This window comes from Cyanistes caeruleus, chromosome 3 (genome assembly GCF_971803275.1).
Source record: "Cyanistes caeruleus chromosome 3, bCyaCae1.hap1.1, whole genome shotgun sequence".
NCBI lineage: Eukaryota > Metazoa > Chordata > Aves > Passeriformes > Paridae > Cyanistes > Cyanistes caeruleus.
Window position 1 is genome coordinate 55,907,716 of NC_141703.1, and position 16,311 is coordinate 55,924,026.

A 16,311-nucleotide genomic window follows, 5' to 3' on the forward strand; every position below is an offset into this window, starting at 1 on the left:
TAAAAGTTCTTTTCCGTTACCAGATCTTAATTCCAATCTTTGATCTTTTATAAGTGTATCACTCACTGTCTTTTAATTCAGACGTATAGAAAGGCTGTCATGGCCTCACTTTTAATTTATTTTATTTTTTTCAAAACATGGGACAGTTTTGTCTTTCCTACATGTTTTTTTTTCTTGCAACAGTAACATTGGAAGTCTGGAAAAATCTGTGGTTTCACCGTGCAATATAGAATATGGGGGATCTCTGCTTAAGCACCAGCAGAGTTTTTTGAAATTAGTTTTTTAATTAAAAGTGCCTTTTCCACATTTTATCAGTTTAAGTAATTTAAACAGATGAATCATAGAGGTAGAAATTAATGCTACCTTGTCACTGTCCTACGCCAGCAGGAAAAAATGATTGGATGGGCTCAGTTAAATTTTTTTAGTTTATGTCAGTTTGGAAAATATCACAGTTTATTTATAATGCATTGTACAGTGTCACTCTCATGCCTCAGTCTCCCTGACATGAATTACAGCTTTGCAAAACCTGCTTCTGATAGAGGACTTGAAATAGTGCTCACTTACATAGACTTCACTTTCTGGTTCTTAAAATTTCCAGTTCTACTCAGTGTATAATAATCCCTGAAAAGTTCAGTTATTTTATATAGCTGTCAAATGCTTCAAGCCCTTCACCTAACTGTTTATACTGGTAATATCAACAGTTTCTGCTGTATATTAATTTAGTGTGCTTGGCAGTATTTTCAGTGTTAACTGGTCAGTGATCTTTTTTTTCATCACTAATATGTTATTGTCTGTATTGTGGTTGAATTTTTTTTATCCTTATTAGAAGGCAGGATTTTCAGTTTAGACAATAGTCTTATATGGCACTGATGAGTTTCCTGGAAAAATTCTGAGGTCTAAATCACTGACCATTCAAAGAGTAGCCAGTGAAATTATCAGTTTGCCCAGGCTTCCTGTTTTGTTCTAGGCATCTGGTAATGACTAGTTGAGTCTTTGATCTCACTCAGTATGAGGTAGCATGGAAATCAATGATCATGTTTTCAAGTTTATATATTGAATTTGCTACAGTGTATTATGAGATGCATTTTGCATTTCAGTTTTACTGTATGAAAAAAACAAAGGCTTAGGATATCTTTAACAGATTATCTTATCAGTGTGTTTGTTTATACTTGTTTCCCTACCTGCAGAACTACATTCTGTTTTTGAAAGACTCCTGCTGCACTGGAATTTTGGAAAACCCAGGAGATCACAAAAACTGTAACTCATGGAGTTTTTTTTAAGCCTTTTAGTACTTCTGCAAAAGTACATTTTTATAAAGCAAGTTGATTTAATATGCACCGACTTTTGTACAGTAAATTTTTAATGAAGTTGCTATTTTTGCTTGAATTTAGCAGGTCAGTTAAAAAGAAGGTCTGTGAATCTCTTCAGCCACATCCACTCTAATGGTCTCTTGTATTACTCATACACTGATGAAGTCTAACAAGTTGACCAAGAGTGGTGGGAAATCATAGCAGATATTACAGCAGATACTACAAGCCATCATTACAGCTACTAGGAACAATGATAAAGGGGAAGTCATCAAAAATCTTTTATATAGTCAAATATATTCTAGAAAAAAAAACTTGTCGTAGAACAGAACTTTGGTACTGAGGGCTTAGAGGATTTCCTCCATTCTAAGATACTGTAATTTAGGGTTTAGTAGAAATAATCCATCCTGATTTGCATGTCTAGGGGGAAATTCACACTTCCAGTAAGTCTAGAAAACTACTGGATCCAAATGTTACATCTAAGGATTACAGGCTGCTGATAGCACAGAAGCGAGGAAAGTCAGCCTTGGTTTTTCTTGTCATCCAATAGAAAGGTTCTATTCACACACGTGCTGCTTTGTTCTGCAGTTATTGGATGAAGAGACAACAACACTTTTTTCTGCATTTGTATCATATAAATACATTGTTCAATTTTTCCCTGAACCATGGAGATAGTATTTTGTTCCTGTACTTGTTTTTAAATCTTCTTCTGTAGCTTTTGTCCTGGCAAAGGTTAGGGCCTTGTACAGGTGGTGGAATTAAATTCCCTTTGTGGTTTTACTGAACTTTGTTTTCTGAAGTAACTTTTAAAAGTGCTTTCCAAGAAGAAATCAATGAAGTTACACAAGAATATTCTCCTATACCATTGTTGAAATCTGGTTTTTTTTGAGCTGGTTATATTAGCTGTCTGCATATTCATGTCTTCAGATGCAATAACTTCACTTTTTTTTATCTGGCATTATTTGGTATTATGGTATTATTTGCAAGTGTCCTTTAAATTATAAATCAAAATTAATGTGGTGGAAAGATGTGTAAATGTCATTTGAACAATCTTAACAGAAAACTTGAAGTTGGACATAAGTATTTATATATAAAAATGGAACTATACCGTACACTTGTTAGTTTTGGCTTGATCATCTTCAAGCAAATGTTGAGTCTCAAGTTTCAAGTTATTTCTTACTCAAAATGGTGAATATTAGAATATTACAATGTTCAGCAACTTTTCTTTTTATACTTTTTATACAGAAGAAACATTCATGCTTCTTTAATTTCATTAAACATTGTCCAGTGATCGTGCAGTAAGGTGTTAAAATAGCTTGTAAGACTTCAAGAGCAGTGACAAGTGACTGCACCAAGTTAATGGTGAAGCTAACAGATTTTATAAATGATTAAATGATCACAGTATGTAAATTAATTGTTGCAGGAAATTTTTATTTTTAAAGTCTAATTTTGAGAGGCAAACAGTAAGGGACATATGACCTGTGCAATTGAAATTTGCTTCAGGGTATTTAAGGTATTTAATACGTGGTTTTGGTTTTTTTCCATTGTATGCTAAAGTTTTAGTTTTTACTTTTGTAATACTAGAAGTAGATTTAATTCACTGTTACAGTACATGAATTAAAGATACCTTTTTACTTTGAAGTATAACAAATCCTGTTTTCTAAGTGCTCTTAGATCAGCAGGAGGAACTTTCATTGCAGCTAATGAGCCTACAGATATGACAGTTCTTGAAGATTTATATAATTAAAGCTGTCTTTTCTTTTAAACATAATGACTTTCCTGCTTATCTGTTAGTATTCCACCCAAGAAATATTTTGGTAATTCAGTACAATTTACTAATTTCTTGATTTATGGCATTATAAAGATTTATATATTGCATTTATGCAGGCTGCTGTTTTACTTGATTGACTCTAATTTACACAGACCTTGCATGTAACAGTGTATCTAGTCTTTCATATTGTAATAACACTATAAAGCTGTAGATTTTCCTTTCTCTAAAAGACATTAACTCATCACAGCTTTAGAAGTAACGTATCCATTTTCTCTTTTTTGAAACCTCGTTTTTTTTCTGAATAATTAATTTCACTTCAAAATAAAAAGAAAAGCTAGGAACCAAATTGAAAATGTGAAGTTTAAACTATATTAATGGAAAGTAGGACACCCCCACCTCTAAAATGCAAAAACATTAGGGCAGCATGAGAGAAAAATAGTAATATATATGCCATAAGAATTCTGTATGTCATAAGGAAAGGGTGTTTTTCTCATTGGAGACTTTCTAAGCTAATGACAAATTCCTCAGTACTACTAAATGTATTTATGCTGTGGATTGCTTGGGTTTTGATTTGGGTCACAGATTCACAGGCTCTTATTTTCAGGCCTTCAGAATTATGTACTCTGTAAGGGAAAAACGTGGATACTTGCTGGAAGCACAAAAAATATCAAATGGGTTACGCAGAAATCAATTGCAAGAGGAACCTTAAAATTATGGAAAAGGCAATTAAAAAAAATGCTGTATGCATTGTGCATACAATGCAACACAGCACCCTCAAGACCCTTGAGGGTGAGAAAGACTAATTTTAATGAGTAGGAAGGTGCTGAAAATGCATTTAGATGTACATGTAAACTTGTGTGGCTTGTTACCTGTATACCTCAGAGAGTTAGATCTTAGAATGACAGTATTGGGTAGAAGACTGATAAATGTGGCCACTTTTAAACTTGTTGTTTTTAACTCTAGTAGACTGATATTCATTGCCATTCCATGCTAATAGTTCATTCTGAATCATTATTAACCACTCTCACTGCATATTTAGAACAGGTAGTTATTAATAATCATACCCTAAACTCTCTGCAAGTATACAACACGCTGCAGTCAGCTCAGCACTTTGTGGTCTCCAAGGAAGCAGGTGGTTAGGCTCAAGAACTCTTCAGCAAGGGAAGCTGCAACTGATGCAAGGGTCTTCTGCTTCCTGCTCTGAATTTAATTTCTTCTTTTGTGAGATGGTTTTGTCTCTTGACAGATCTTGGTCCACCACTGAACCGTATCACTGTGTGCTGTACAGCACTGAGGGACCTTGATCCCTATGCTCGGGGCTGGTGCTGTATCCTGTAACTTGGCTTAGCAGCTGCTTCTTTCTTTCAGTAGCAGCTCAGTGATGAATAACTGACAGTCAATGAATTGTCATTCAGGTGTTTCTGTTTCCAGCTGTTTCCTGTATTAACAATTTCTGAGCTTAAACTGTACATTATAAAAAGAGATGTGGAGTCAGACTCCATTTCTCCCAGGAGGCTCTTGAAGTTTATGACAAGTCCAGCAGGCCAGGGTTCATGTAGAGGTAGTACAGGGCAGAGCTGCTATAAGATCTGATGCCTAACACTACTATGTAATATTATGATAGTAATATTATTGTTGGTGAACTGGGTACAAAAATGCTTCCACATCATTTGCCAATTACACTGCATTAGAGTGCTCATTTTTGAATTCAAAATAGGAGACAAAAGCCCTGCTTAGCTGCTTTTTTTCATGTGTGCAGTTGAAGTCTGCTCTGGCCACAGAAGGGGAAGTCTGAGTGCTAAAGAGCCAGTGGCATTGTCAGAGCTTTGGGGAAAAAGAAGATCTCAAAAAGAGAGTTGTATGCACCTTAGGCACACACACATAAAGAAGAAAGGGGAGAAAAAAGGCAAGAAAGCCAAAAAATGGCTGTAGAGACAAGGGAAATCATTATTTTGGGAGAAAAAAAAAGCAAAAATACTGTATTTTCAGTGCTGTGTGACTCTGAGTATATCCAAGTAGATTTTTTGCCACTCGTAATAGATATTTCAGACCTTTGCTGGTGTTTGCTGGTGAGAAGCACTCAATACTTTTTCTCTGCAATATTTCTTTGTTAGTACTCTAAATCCACCTGAAAATATGGGTGAGTTTTTTCTTGTTGGTTTTTGGGCTTTTTTTGGCTATATTTTGTCATTAACTTTTAAATGCTGCATTTACAATCTGATGACTGTTTGAGAGAATTATTCCATAAACTCCATCAGTCCATTGTGATATTCACATGGCAAAACCAATAGTATATTTCCAGAACTTTTTTAATAATATGGTATAATTTTTTGTATCAAGCTAGAGGTCAGTTTATCACTATCATTCTTACAGAATAAAGGGGCCATAATAGCACAATACCTGTGGGCAAGAGGAAGAGCATCATGATTAGGAAATTGCAACATCCAAGCAAATCGTCACAGAGGGTGGGCACATAAGATGTTTGAAATATTGACTGATGCAAAAAATAGCAAAAGTTTTGCAGGAATAAAAATGAGAGAGCATGCAAGTATTGTATCACTTTGGAGAATTATTTCTTGTATTTAAGATAAAACAGGTATACTTTCAGAGCTAGATTAAATACTGTTTTATTTTTAAGCAAGAATAATGATCCGGGGATGGGAGAAAGGGGAGCGAAAATTCTCCACAGGAATTTTTTGAAAGAAAAAAATCAGAGTACTGTAATATCATACTGTAAATACTAGTTTCATATTCTGCATCCTGAGATAGCTGAGATAAACCTAGAAGTTTAAAGTACATTTTTTACTAAGCTTTGCTGTGACTATAGTAATGTTCTGATACTATAAAATATTTAAGAAACTGAAAAAAGAGTGATTTGAGCAATATCATGTCTCTTAATCTGACTATGTCAATATGAAGGTTTATAGAGGAAAAAATAATCCAACACAGAGAGAGGTTAATGAGAGTAGCATAAAATAAAAATGAATTTATTGGTAGTTTTCGTTATTAATTTTTTTTTTCAATCCCATAATTCCATGTTGACTTCAGTAAAGCACTTGATTTTATTTACAATGGGAGAATATTCATTAGACTAAAAAGTAGAAGAAACAAAATACTCTCTTAAAAGGATCATTTTTAAAAAAATAAATTGTAGTATTGCACCAATGTGCATGTCTGACACAGGGTTAGATAGTCTGCCAGGTGAGAGGGGGATCAGGTTGTCATCACTGAGTGATCCTGAGGAAGCAGAATAAAAGAAACGAAAATCAATAGCATGAAGTACAAGATCATTTAAGGCCTTTGGTCAAGAAAAAAAAGAATATTTTATTGTAAATTAATCCGATAAGTTATTCCTAGAATAACTGGAGAAATTGTAATGCAAAAATTAAAGAGCTGGTGAGTCATCACCTGAAACACCATGCAGAGATATTTGAAAACAGAAGCAGCTGAAAAGGCTTCCAGAATCATTGTGATAATAGAAAACCAGATTCAGAAGAGGAAGCCCTAAGAATGAAGTTGTTTTAACCATGAAAAGCAGATGGTGGAAAATCTAATTATTGCTTATAAAAATAGCAGGAGCCATTCTGGAACAGGGCTGTGAGAGCTTAGGGGGTGTGAGCTGGTGTAAGTAAAGATTGTTTAGGCACACATTCATTGTATTCAGCAAACAACTTGGCCTTGTGGGCTCACTAACATTCATAACCCCAGGGTTTGACTTTGTTTTTTAGCTAGCATATGGGTTATGTGCTTCACTTTGGCTTGGGTTTATTTGTGAATCCTTCCAGGATTAGGGTATGAAGTTAAGGATTTTTTTTCATTTTCTGCCATTCTTCTATGTCCCTTCAGATTTTATACCATGTCTCTCAGAGGCACACAAGAAAAGGTTGGCAATTATTTATGTGATCTTTCTTGGGAAGAGCCGGTTATATTTAGAGGTTTGATTTTTGGATTTAATCTGTTTTCACTAAATTGAAATATATAAATTTATATAGAAAAAGCTGCAAAGACAAAGTGAAAAAAAAAAACAAACTGCAAAGACAATAGTACCAAACTTAATAGCAGCATATTGTGAGCTAGCCTTTATTTGAGGCTATCATCAGAAATATAGTCTTAAAGGAAAATATATCTAACAGTTATACACTCCTGAAATCAAAGGCATGCTGAAATCTTAAGTTCAAGTTCTAAGATCATGACGGAATAAAAAAACTTCAGGACAAAATAGAGATACAAAGATTCTTGATCAAAGGTAGAAATGTTCAATGTCAAAAATCCTGAAGTACTAGAGTGAAAAACTGGCTTTGCTGTAAGCAAGAGTTTGAGAAAATCTTTTCTATAGAATCTGTTAATCAACTCTAGGCAGTGAGTTATTTTGCTGGGTTTCTCTTCTGAGTAAAAGTGTCGCTGTTACTCAGCTGCTACCTGCAGTTGGTGTAGAGGATTTTTTGGTGGGTTGGGCTTTTGTATTGTTTTTAAATTGGTGTTGCCAATTGCCAGCTCTCATAATTTTGACATTATGTACTGTATGTACTATATGTACATGTCACATTCATTTATACTATCAACTTTTACGCAAGATAAACAGTCTTGTGAAGAGTCCAATCAGTAGTTCAATTCGGCACTCAGGCAATCAGTTGTTGTATTCTGTGTTTCTTAGCATCTTTCTAAGTAAATCAGTGACTTAAAATGAGGTTAGGTGTCTGCCTAACCCTCAGATGCTTCTCATGACAGCAGAAGTATGACTTTCTATTAAAATCAGGTTTGTTTCTGAGGCCACTGAAGACTGCAACACTTCTTAGTCACCATTGTCAGCTTCTAAATTTAGTCATGCTCCCCAAAAGCTGTTTTTTAACTAATGAAGCCAACCAACCTAACTGGTGATGATTTCGGCTTACTGATTGCTGAGTCAAAATGTGCAAGTCTGACATACAATTGAGAAACTATTTTTTAAGTAACCAGAGGCTTTTAAAAATGGTGATTATAAAGCCATTTATCACATTGCTGTGGATCATTTTATTTATTTAACCTTTCTGCTGTGAATGGGATTGTAGTTGCCATGCAGAATTTTACTGTGGTCATTTGGGGACTCTGTCAAGCTTTTATCAGAGAAGGATGTGTTTATTCTTTGTGTTTTATCCCTCACATAACTATTTGGTGGATCAAATTATGGGTCCACTACAGATCCTAGTACCATCATAGGGACACACGCTTTCTCCAAGGAGTTGTTTTTTTTAAGATGAAGATTAAGGTATAAAGGTAACTATACCTTAACAGATATTTACAGTGTGTTATGAATGAAATAAATAATTAAAAAAAAAAAGTAATTAGACTAGAATTCACAGCGCATTCTTACATCTTCATATATTGTTCCTATCAAATTTAAATAAATGCTGACTACATAAATAATCGAAAATAAGTTTTTACCAATGGCAATAATATAGATCTAAGATGGAATACATGCTATCCTCAGATTCCTCTGGTCATTTTGATATTTCAATGAACTATTTACAGATCAAACATTCAGCTTTACATTCATTGCTTCAAATGGATGAAAGTTGTATCTCTTTTCCCGGAAAAGAAAATTTACACATTTTGTTCATCCTTCTATAAATCTCTGATGTTTCAGCTCCACTTTTTTTTTTTTCTATGTGCCTGTGTTGCTCTGTTTTATGCTCTCAAGTGCTTGGCAAGCACTTTTGCTCCAACAAATTCTGTTGTGTCTTTTACCATACATAGTGCTTTTAAACTAGAGAACTGAGGTTTAGGTTTCATGCATAGGTGTTTAATGGCTCCATTTTCTGTGTTTGAAGATCTTATTTTCTTCATGATCTTTCATAAAAACGTTTGTATTTTCTGTTTCAATAGAATGAGATGCAGGAAAGCTTTGTGGTTCTTAGAATATCTTGAAAACTTGTCCTTTGGTTAGTCAGAAGAGACAGACTGGCATATGTCTTGGGCATAAAAACAAACGAAAATGCAACATTCAAATAGCATACATCTAGTGAGAATAAGGAGTCTGCATTCAGGAGAGCTGAACATGTAGAGTGACCTCCTCATCTTGCATTGTAATTTGTTCAGTGTGCTTTTATTTCAGAATTAACAATGTAGTATGGTGACTTGGTTAAGGTTTTAACTCTTGCATTTTGAAAACAATGGTTTTTGTTTTGTGTGTTAACAGAACAAATGTTCTGTATTTTAGTCTCAGCAGAGAACCTGGAGAAGAGCCTGAAGCATATGGAGAGGCAACTTCAACAGCTTGAGAAGGATTTGCAGACTTTTCCAGTTCCTGAAGATAAGCACGATAAGTTTGTAGTAAAAATGTCAATATCCTTTAGAGCATTCTTAAAACAAAAACCAAATGAAAAATCCCTAAGTAATTTAACTGCATTGCTTTTAGTTTTAAATTTCTTTACATAACTTCTGTCTAGTTTGTAGCATGTATTTTTGAAAAATATAACTTGTTTTTCCTCTCAAAGGCTAAATACATGAGCAGTCCAATTAAAGGATTCTTCTGAAGTGGAATGAATGAGGACAAAAATGCTTACTGCTGGCTTTTACGCTGTATATGAGTTTCTTAGTGAAAAGAAGTTGTAATAGGGATGTTAAGCACTCTAGTGTTACATGGTATTTTTTATGTCAGAGTGTCTTAGAAAAATATGTCTGTCACTCTGTGTCTGTTTTCTAGTGTATGCATTACCATTGTTAATGTTTTTGTACATTCAACCACAGAACCAGAAAATTTCTGTTATTTCAGAAATGAGATTCATAGCCTATGAAAACTGTTTTCTGGTGTTATTTTTGCCAAAATTATTTTTCTCACTATTTATTCCAAATCATGCAGCCAACTTCACTGCCTGACTTTCATAAGAACACCTTGTGACTTGAAGATAATTAATTAAACTGGAAAAAAAAGGCATTGTTTCACTTAAACCTCTCCAGTAAATGTTGGCCATAGTCTTGGCACCAAGACTAATCTGGAAGCGGAAACATGAACAGACAGGTTGAAAGTTGCTCTGCAGGCATGGCTAGGTTGTTACCTAGCTGGAAAACTGCTTTATTGTATACAAAGGCTGGGGTGTCAGGACACAGTCCTCTTAATTCATCTCATCTGAGCCATGGCAAGTGACCCCGAGGCTAAGTGGATGTAGTGATTCTTCCTGTGTGAGGGCCACTTCATTAGATGCACTGCAACCCAAGTGTTTGTGACTTAGCTTCAGGCCTTCTCTGGCCACTGTGGGTTATTTTAACCTTCCAGCAGGAGAAAAGTGCACAAGTAAAGATGTAATTTATATACATTATATGCTAATACCAATCATCTAAAATCCAAAAATGATTTTGTAGAATTCCTCGTTTCCCTTTGTGTTACTGATATTTTGGGAATTTTATGAAACTTCCTGGCAGAAGTGAGTGGAATACTGTGATAAAAAGTTATAAATTGTATTTAAGACACAGTAAGTAGGCAGACTTTGTCAATAAGTAGCATAAACTTTTTCAGGGATTGAAATTCCATCCCCATATATGAAGACCATTAGAGCAGTTTACTGATCACTTAAAAAGGATAGTGATCATCTTAGGAAATGCAAAGGAGGATCTACACTTCATCTTTTTCAGGCATCTCAAAAGCTCTAATCCTGCCAGAGAAGATGTGGATTATCAGTGTCTGTCAAGAAGATAAGTCATAGCCATAAAGTTAAATTTGTTGTTCGCATCAGTTTTCTTTAGGGAGGACTTCAGTTGACCCTACTGTATAATATTTTAAATGGGAGGATGATGTTAAATAAAGGAATAATTTTAATTATTTTTCTTAATATAAAATAAATAGCAATAAATCCCCAGAAGTAAACAGTGGTCTCAAAATACTTGAAAAAATTCAAAATTAACTCAAATATAAACTTAATGGACTACAGATTCTTACATGAACTAAACTAGCTGAAAGCACAAAGGAATCACGCAATTGAGGAATCATAGAATAATTTTGGTTGGAAGGAATCTCAAGGATCATCTGGTTTCAAGCCCTCTACTGTAGGCAGGAACACCTTTGACTAGACCAGGTCAAAGCTGAAAAGAAGCCCACAAGTTTTTTAGAAGGGCTACAAGGAGGATCTGCATCAGGCTTTTCTACAGAGAAAATTATGAAGACTAAATACAAAATGAACATGTATTAATTGGAGATAAAATGTGATGGAGGAGAGTCATTGTATGTTTTGTAAAGAGAAACCATCTTTTTCAGGTCTGTTGCAGCATGCAGATAAAGGTAAGAAGTCAGTAGAGCATAAGTGAATTTCCACCCATATTTCAACAAGGTCTTTCAACAGACTTATAGCAAAGTGATTTCTTAGGTTAAAAAATGGGGTTTTTGTCTGGATTAATATCCTTGAAAAAAATCCTCACGACAAAGGGAGATACTGGCCGATGCTGACAAGGCAGCAAGTGAAGCTCAGTGATTATAGACTAATAGATCTAAAGGAGAAATACTGTATTAGAACAATTGGGAACAATTCTAGTTGAGAACAAGCAGAAAACATAAACAGCAAGATGCTATAAAAATCAGCAATACTCTTACATCATCAGTTTTTGTAGTATATATCTACTGATATGTCAGATGGTGGCAATGAGCAGCAGCTGGCAACAGGTTATGCAGAAGGAGTTTCCACTCTGACAGTGGAAAATAAAAAATTTAAGAAAATACAGTAAAAATACTTGTAATTTTGTGTCCCAAACAGGAGGAAAGAGAAGAATATATACTTTGTGTCTGTAAATAACCAAGGGTTCCTCCCACCTGAACTACTGTCCAGCAGGCTAAAACATACTTACAGAAATGTTTTCATAGACAACAGACAATTAAACTGAAAGTGGGAATGAATTTCATATAAGGCTTAGGTAGGTGGCTAAAGATTGTACATCAGGAGCTATTAAACACAGTAGCCCAGAGGTAGCTTTAGGTCAGAAGAATGACTAACTTACAAACTACTAGAAACTGAATGCTACATCACTTGAATTATCATGCTATATTAGCCAAGTTTCCTTTCCTCCTTGTTTTCCCGTGGCTGAGTATTGACTGCTGTCAGAAACAGGCAAAATAAATATTTGGTCTTACTTAGAATAAATCAGTACAGGTAAAACCAACTGTTAAAATCTTAGTGACCTGAGACCATATGCTGAAGTCAATAATGTACATTTTATTTTACAGTAAATGGGGATGGGTAGGGGGAAAGGAAAGGCGATGTAAAGCAGGAGATAGTCCCCGCACATGGATCCAGAGACTGTTAGTCTCTTCACCTGGGGCTTCTTGGTGGTGGTGTGTCCTGAGGTCAATCAAAACTTTTCATTATTTATACATTTTAGCAAAGAAATTAATTGATGCTCACTGGCTACACAATTCTTACTGTTAATCCCATGCTCAGTCTTTCTCTTCATTTGAGTTGGTCTGTTTCTTCTTGATTGTGAATCTTCCCCTGCCAGAATTACCTTCTTCAACTGGAGCTGATTTCAGCACAGTTGCTGAGTTGGCTTTCCTTGTGGACCAGAAATCCTGCATTCTTTGTGTCCATTATCACAGATATATTCTTCTGCCCCATCTTTGTTACCTTCCCCTAGGTCTGAGATAACACCCTGACAAGGGTACCATCTTTATCTTATATTGAGTTCCTGTCACAGTGGCTTTATTTATAGTCCCTCGGAGACATATTTGGGGAGGGGCATCTTCAGTGGTCACAGTTGCCTGTCTGTCCCATAACTTGGGGTGATCTTTCTTTGACCAGTGATATCTGTCTTTGCAGTTGCTTCTTTATACAGTTTGCCACAGTGGGAATATTTGTCTGGAAGTGTTAACCAGGATGTGCTACCCAGATCTCACCTCTGCCGGGTTAGAAATATTCTGTTGCTTCTTTCTGTGCAATGTCTTTCTGTGGCCTAAAGAGTGTTTGAGACAGGCAACTGTGCTCTTTGAGTCCTTAGACCAGATAGACTACAAATTTCATTGTATTACACTAGTCAAATGCAATGCTTTGAATAGTAAATATTATGAACAGAAGTAGTTTACCCTCACCTGCTACCTGACCCAGAAGACAGACAGCAATTTCTAAACAGCATAGTTGCATATGGTTTCTAGTCATGTCTGTGAACACACTAATTAAAGCAGCTCACTTTTAGAAAAACAGGAACTTCAATAAATTACACAGCAGAAAAGGTTTGATGTAAAGGTTAGATAATCCTGCACAGCATGATGAAACCTGGGCCTGTCTTTACTTTTTTTCCTATGACAAGGAAATCTGAATGGTGCTGATGTCTTGAAAAGCATGCAGCTCATAAAAAGAAACCAGCAGGAAGTCTTAAAAAGGAAGGATAGTGCTTTGTAGAAAATAATTTTTCATCCTGGCTACAATTAAGCTTCATGGACAAGCAGGCCATTACATCCTGTCGCTAAATATCACAACCCAAAGCCCCCTAATGAACTGATTAGCATTCTTGTTTCTTTAAGAAGTCAGAGGCATGCACAGTTGGTTCACTCTTTTATTGACAAAGTCTGTAATTATGAATATTTCTCCTATATATTAGATTGTGTTAATTTGTGAGCTATCATGTGTATGCTAGCTGAAAAGAAATAGTTATTATCACAATTCTTCTGTTTCCTTTAATTAGGGAAGTCAAAGAATATTGAATTGATATTGATCTAACGTATTAAATCCATTGAGTGAAGTGTTCCATAAAAAGCACAGTGAACAAAATACACTTGTACATTCCAAAAAAAACTTAGTGGGTTTATGGAGAGTATTTAAATTGCATATGAAAAGTGATTTAGTCAACATGCTCTTCATCAGTACAACTCCCATCTTCTGATTTTCCAAGCAGCAGCTGAGAAAGTTTGAGTTTACTGATAAAAGTAGTGTTGATGGTGTTCTTTACAGAATCTTATGGAACTAATACTTGAGAGGCAGTCAGTTGATTGCTGCCTTTCAGCTAGGAAAAACTCCTCTCCTTTGATCAATTAACTGTTTATTTGAAATTAAATTTAATTTGTTGACACTGCAGAAAGGGGAGGAAGAAACATCACTTATTTAAGTCAAAGCCTTCACTATCAAATGAGGTAGAAGAAACCTATTTCAGCTGCAGGTCTTGGTGCCTCCAAACTGTGGGTTACTTAGTTGACCTTATAGTTTGAAGTTCCTCCTGTGCAGCATAAGCTGAATCTGTAAGATATCCTTGCATCCTAAGGACTTTTGTGGATTACAGGACATGAGCTCTTCAGGTAAAAAAAGGTTGCATGTTGCTCTTTGGTAGAGGGTCAAGATGTGGGGACAGGTAATGAGATAGTGCTTTGGCAACTGATGTAAATTTAATTTAAGTCTATAATTCTTTCGATATCCGGTCTGGATGTAAGGCATGTATCATAGCTAGCACTGGTTTTACTTGTAATATATGATACATACACAGTGGATGCTGCAGCTTTGTGTGATACAAATATATGCCAATTTATTTTAGTATTATGACATAGAGATAAGTAGGAATGAATCAGAGAAAAGGTATTATTTGTTAAGTACTCTTCAGAGGCACTAATTTAAAAAAATCTAAACATTTCTATGTGTTTCTTGAACTATTGTATTCAGATGCAGAATTTTTCGTTTCAAACTTGGTACATCTCTCTCTGACATGTATTTGTCAGACAGTTGCAAGTATTTTCCCAAAATGTGGGAAATCTTTAATAGAGTCCTACAGCATTCACACTTCTTGATCTTAACAGAAATTAATTTGTTGAAACGGTTTGAAGTGACCTCAAAATATTTTTGCATCAGTCTTCAAAAGGTTTGCCATAGTTTGTGGAGACTGTTGTCATCTAGTGTAGCAGTGGTCTCAGTTCCTTTTTGAAGATTCTGCTCAAATACAAATAGTTAATATTGGTGTCTTTTAAGGCAGTGTTTGGTAGAGATAAATGTTGTTCATTATATTTTCTAGGGTAACAGGTGCTTTTAGTTGACTTGATGGGCTGCACTGTATTAGTATTTTATATACCACAATGTATTAAAATAAGTATAAACTTCAGATAAGCAGTTCACTGTGAAAAGAGCTGCCAGAATATGCAAGACCAAAATTTTGCTACAGATCTTGTCTCAGCCATGCAATGCTGTCCTATTACATTAATTATCAGAATCATCTGAAGTCCAGTGATTCCAAGAAGGCAGCCCATGAAGTAAAGCCACTTCAGAAAAAGTTAGCAAATACCAAACTTCTAGATTTCATTTTCTTCCCACCTGTGTTGCAGCTCAGCTGTACTTCTGCCTTCATTCGTCCAAAACCAATGAATTGTGTAGCTGATAATGCGTATGTATCAACCTGTTCATAATAATTACAGCTGGGATTGCTTTACTCTGTAGTATTCCCTGTTGTTTCCAGTTTAGCTAGAGTTGGCTAACAAAAGCCATATTTAAGGAGAAAAGGAAGAGGAGTTATTAAAAATACCTAAATTGAAGCACAGTCTCAGTAGAATGCCAAGAGCTTAGGGGTATCCCATAATGCACCAGGTGGAAAATAAAAATCTCAGGATTCATCATGTCTGGCATTGAAATGATAGATAGCAAAACATCTTGACAGAATACTGTATTTTGTGTTTAAAATTATGCATCACATATTCAAGGGGAATCAGTTTTCAACAATATAAAATTAACCAGCTTATATGGGCTCTATGAACATAGCTCTAATTTTATCTTTGTCTTGAAGAGTATTACAGAAATTTTCTCTCATCTCCCCCATTCCCCAGGTTTTCTTTTCAGGATATTTTCTGGAATTTACAAGATGAAGTCTATATTTTACTGATAATTTCAACCTTCTTTTTTCTTAATTTTTTTTTTTAAATTTTTTTATTTTTTTTATTGTTTCCTAGAAAGGTAAAAATACTGGAATGTGTAATATCATTTATATAGAGATACATTTATATAGAGAGACAGCCAAACTACTTTATCTCATTTTTTTACTCTTCACTCTGTGGACATAAGCACCCTCATATATGCAAAAAACCTATATTTTTTTAATAAGATGTGTTAATAGTCAAAGAATCACAAATAATAAGTATCCTGAATTTTAGGATCAAAATTAAACCAGATGTGTGAATTCTTTTTTCTAGTTTCACTATTTTATTTACTTATTTTTTTTTTCTTGTTTTGGTTTGTTTGTGTTCTTGTGAACAGGTGACATTTCTTTTGATGGTCTTAGCTTGTGTTTTGTCATGTCTTGTTTCTCATA

At 34.9% G+C, this 16,311-nt stretch overlaps 1 protein-coding gene across 7 annotated transcripts in view; it reads left to right on the forward strand.

Annotated features, from left to right (window-relative positions):
* The window catches only part of DIAPH3 (diaphanous related formin 3), a 203,669-nt gene that overhangs the window by 108,068 nt on the left and 79,290 nt on the right, over positions 1 to 16,311 (forward strand). For 4 of the 7 annotated variants that reach the window (XR_015284565.1, XM_023932632.2, XM_086881142.1 and 1 more), the window contains one exon: positions 9,275 to 9,399. Coding sequence is in view for 3 of the 7 variants with exons in the window: in XM_023932632.2 (XP_023788400.2) it covers positions 9,275 to 9,399 (125 nt within the window). In the remaining 4 variants the exon portion in view is untranslated. The remainder of the gene's footprint in view (positions 1 to 9,274; positions 9,400 to 16,311) is intronic. The other 3 variants (XR_015284568.1, XR_015284567.1, XR_015284566.1) reach the window with 1 other exon arrangement.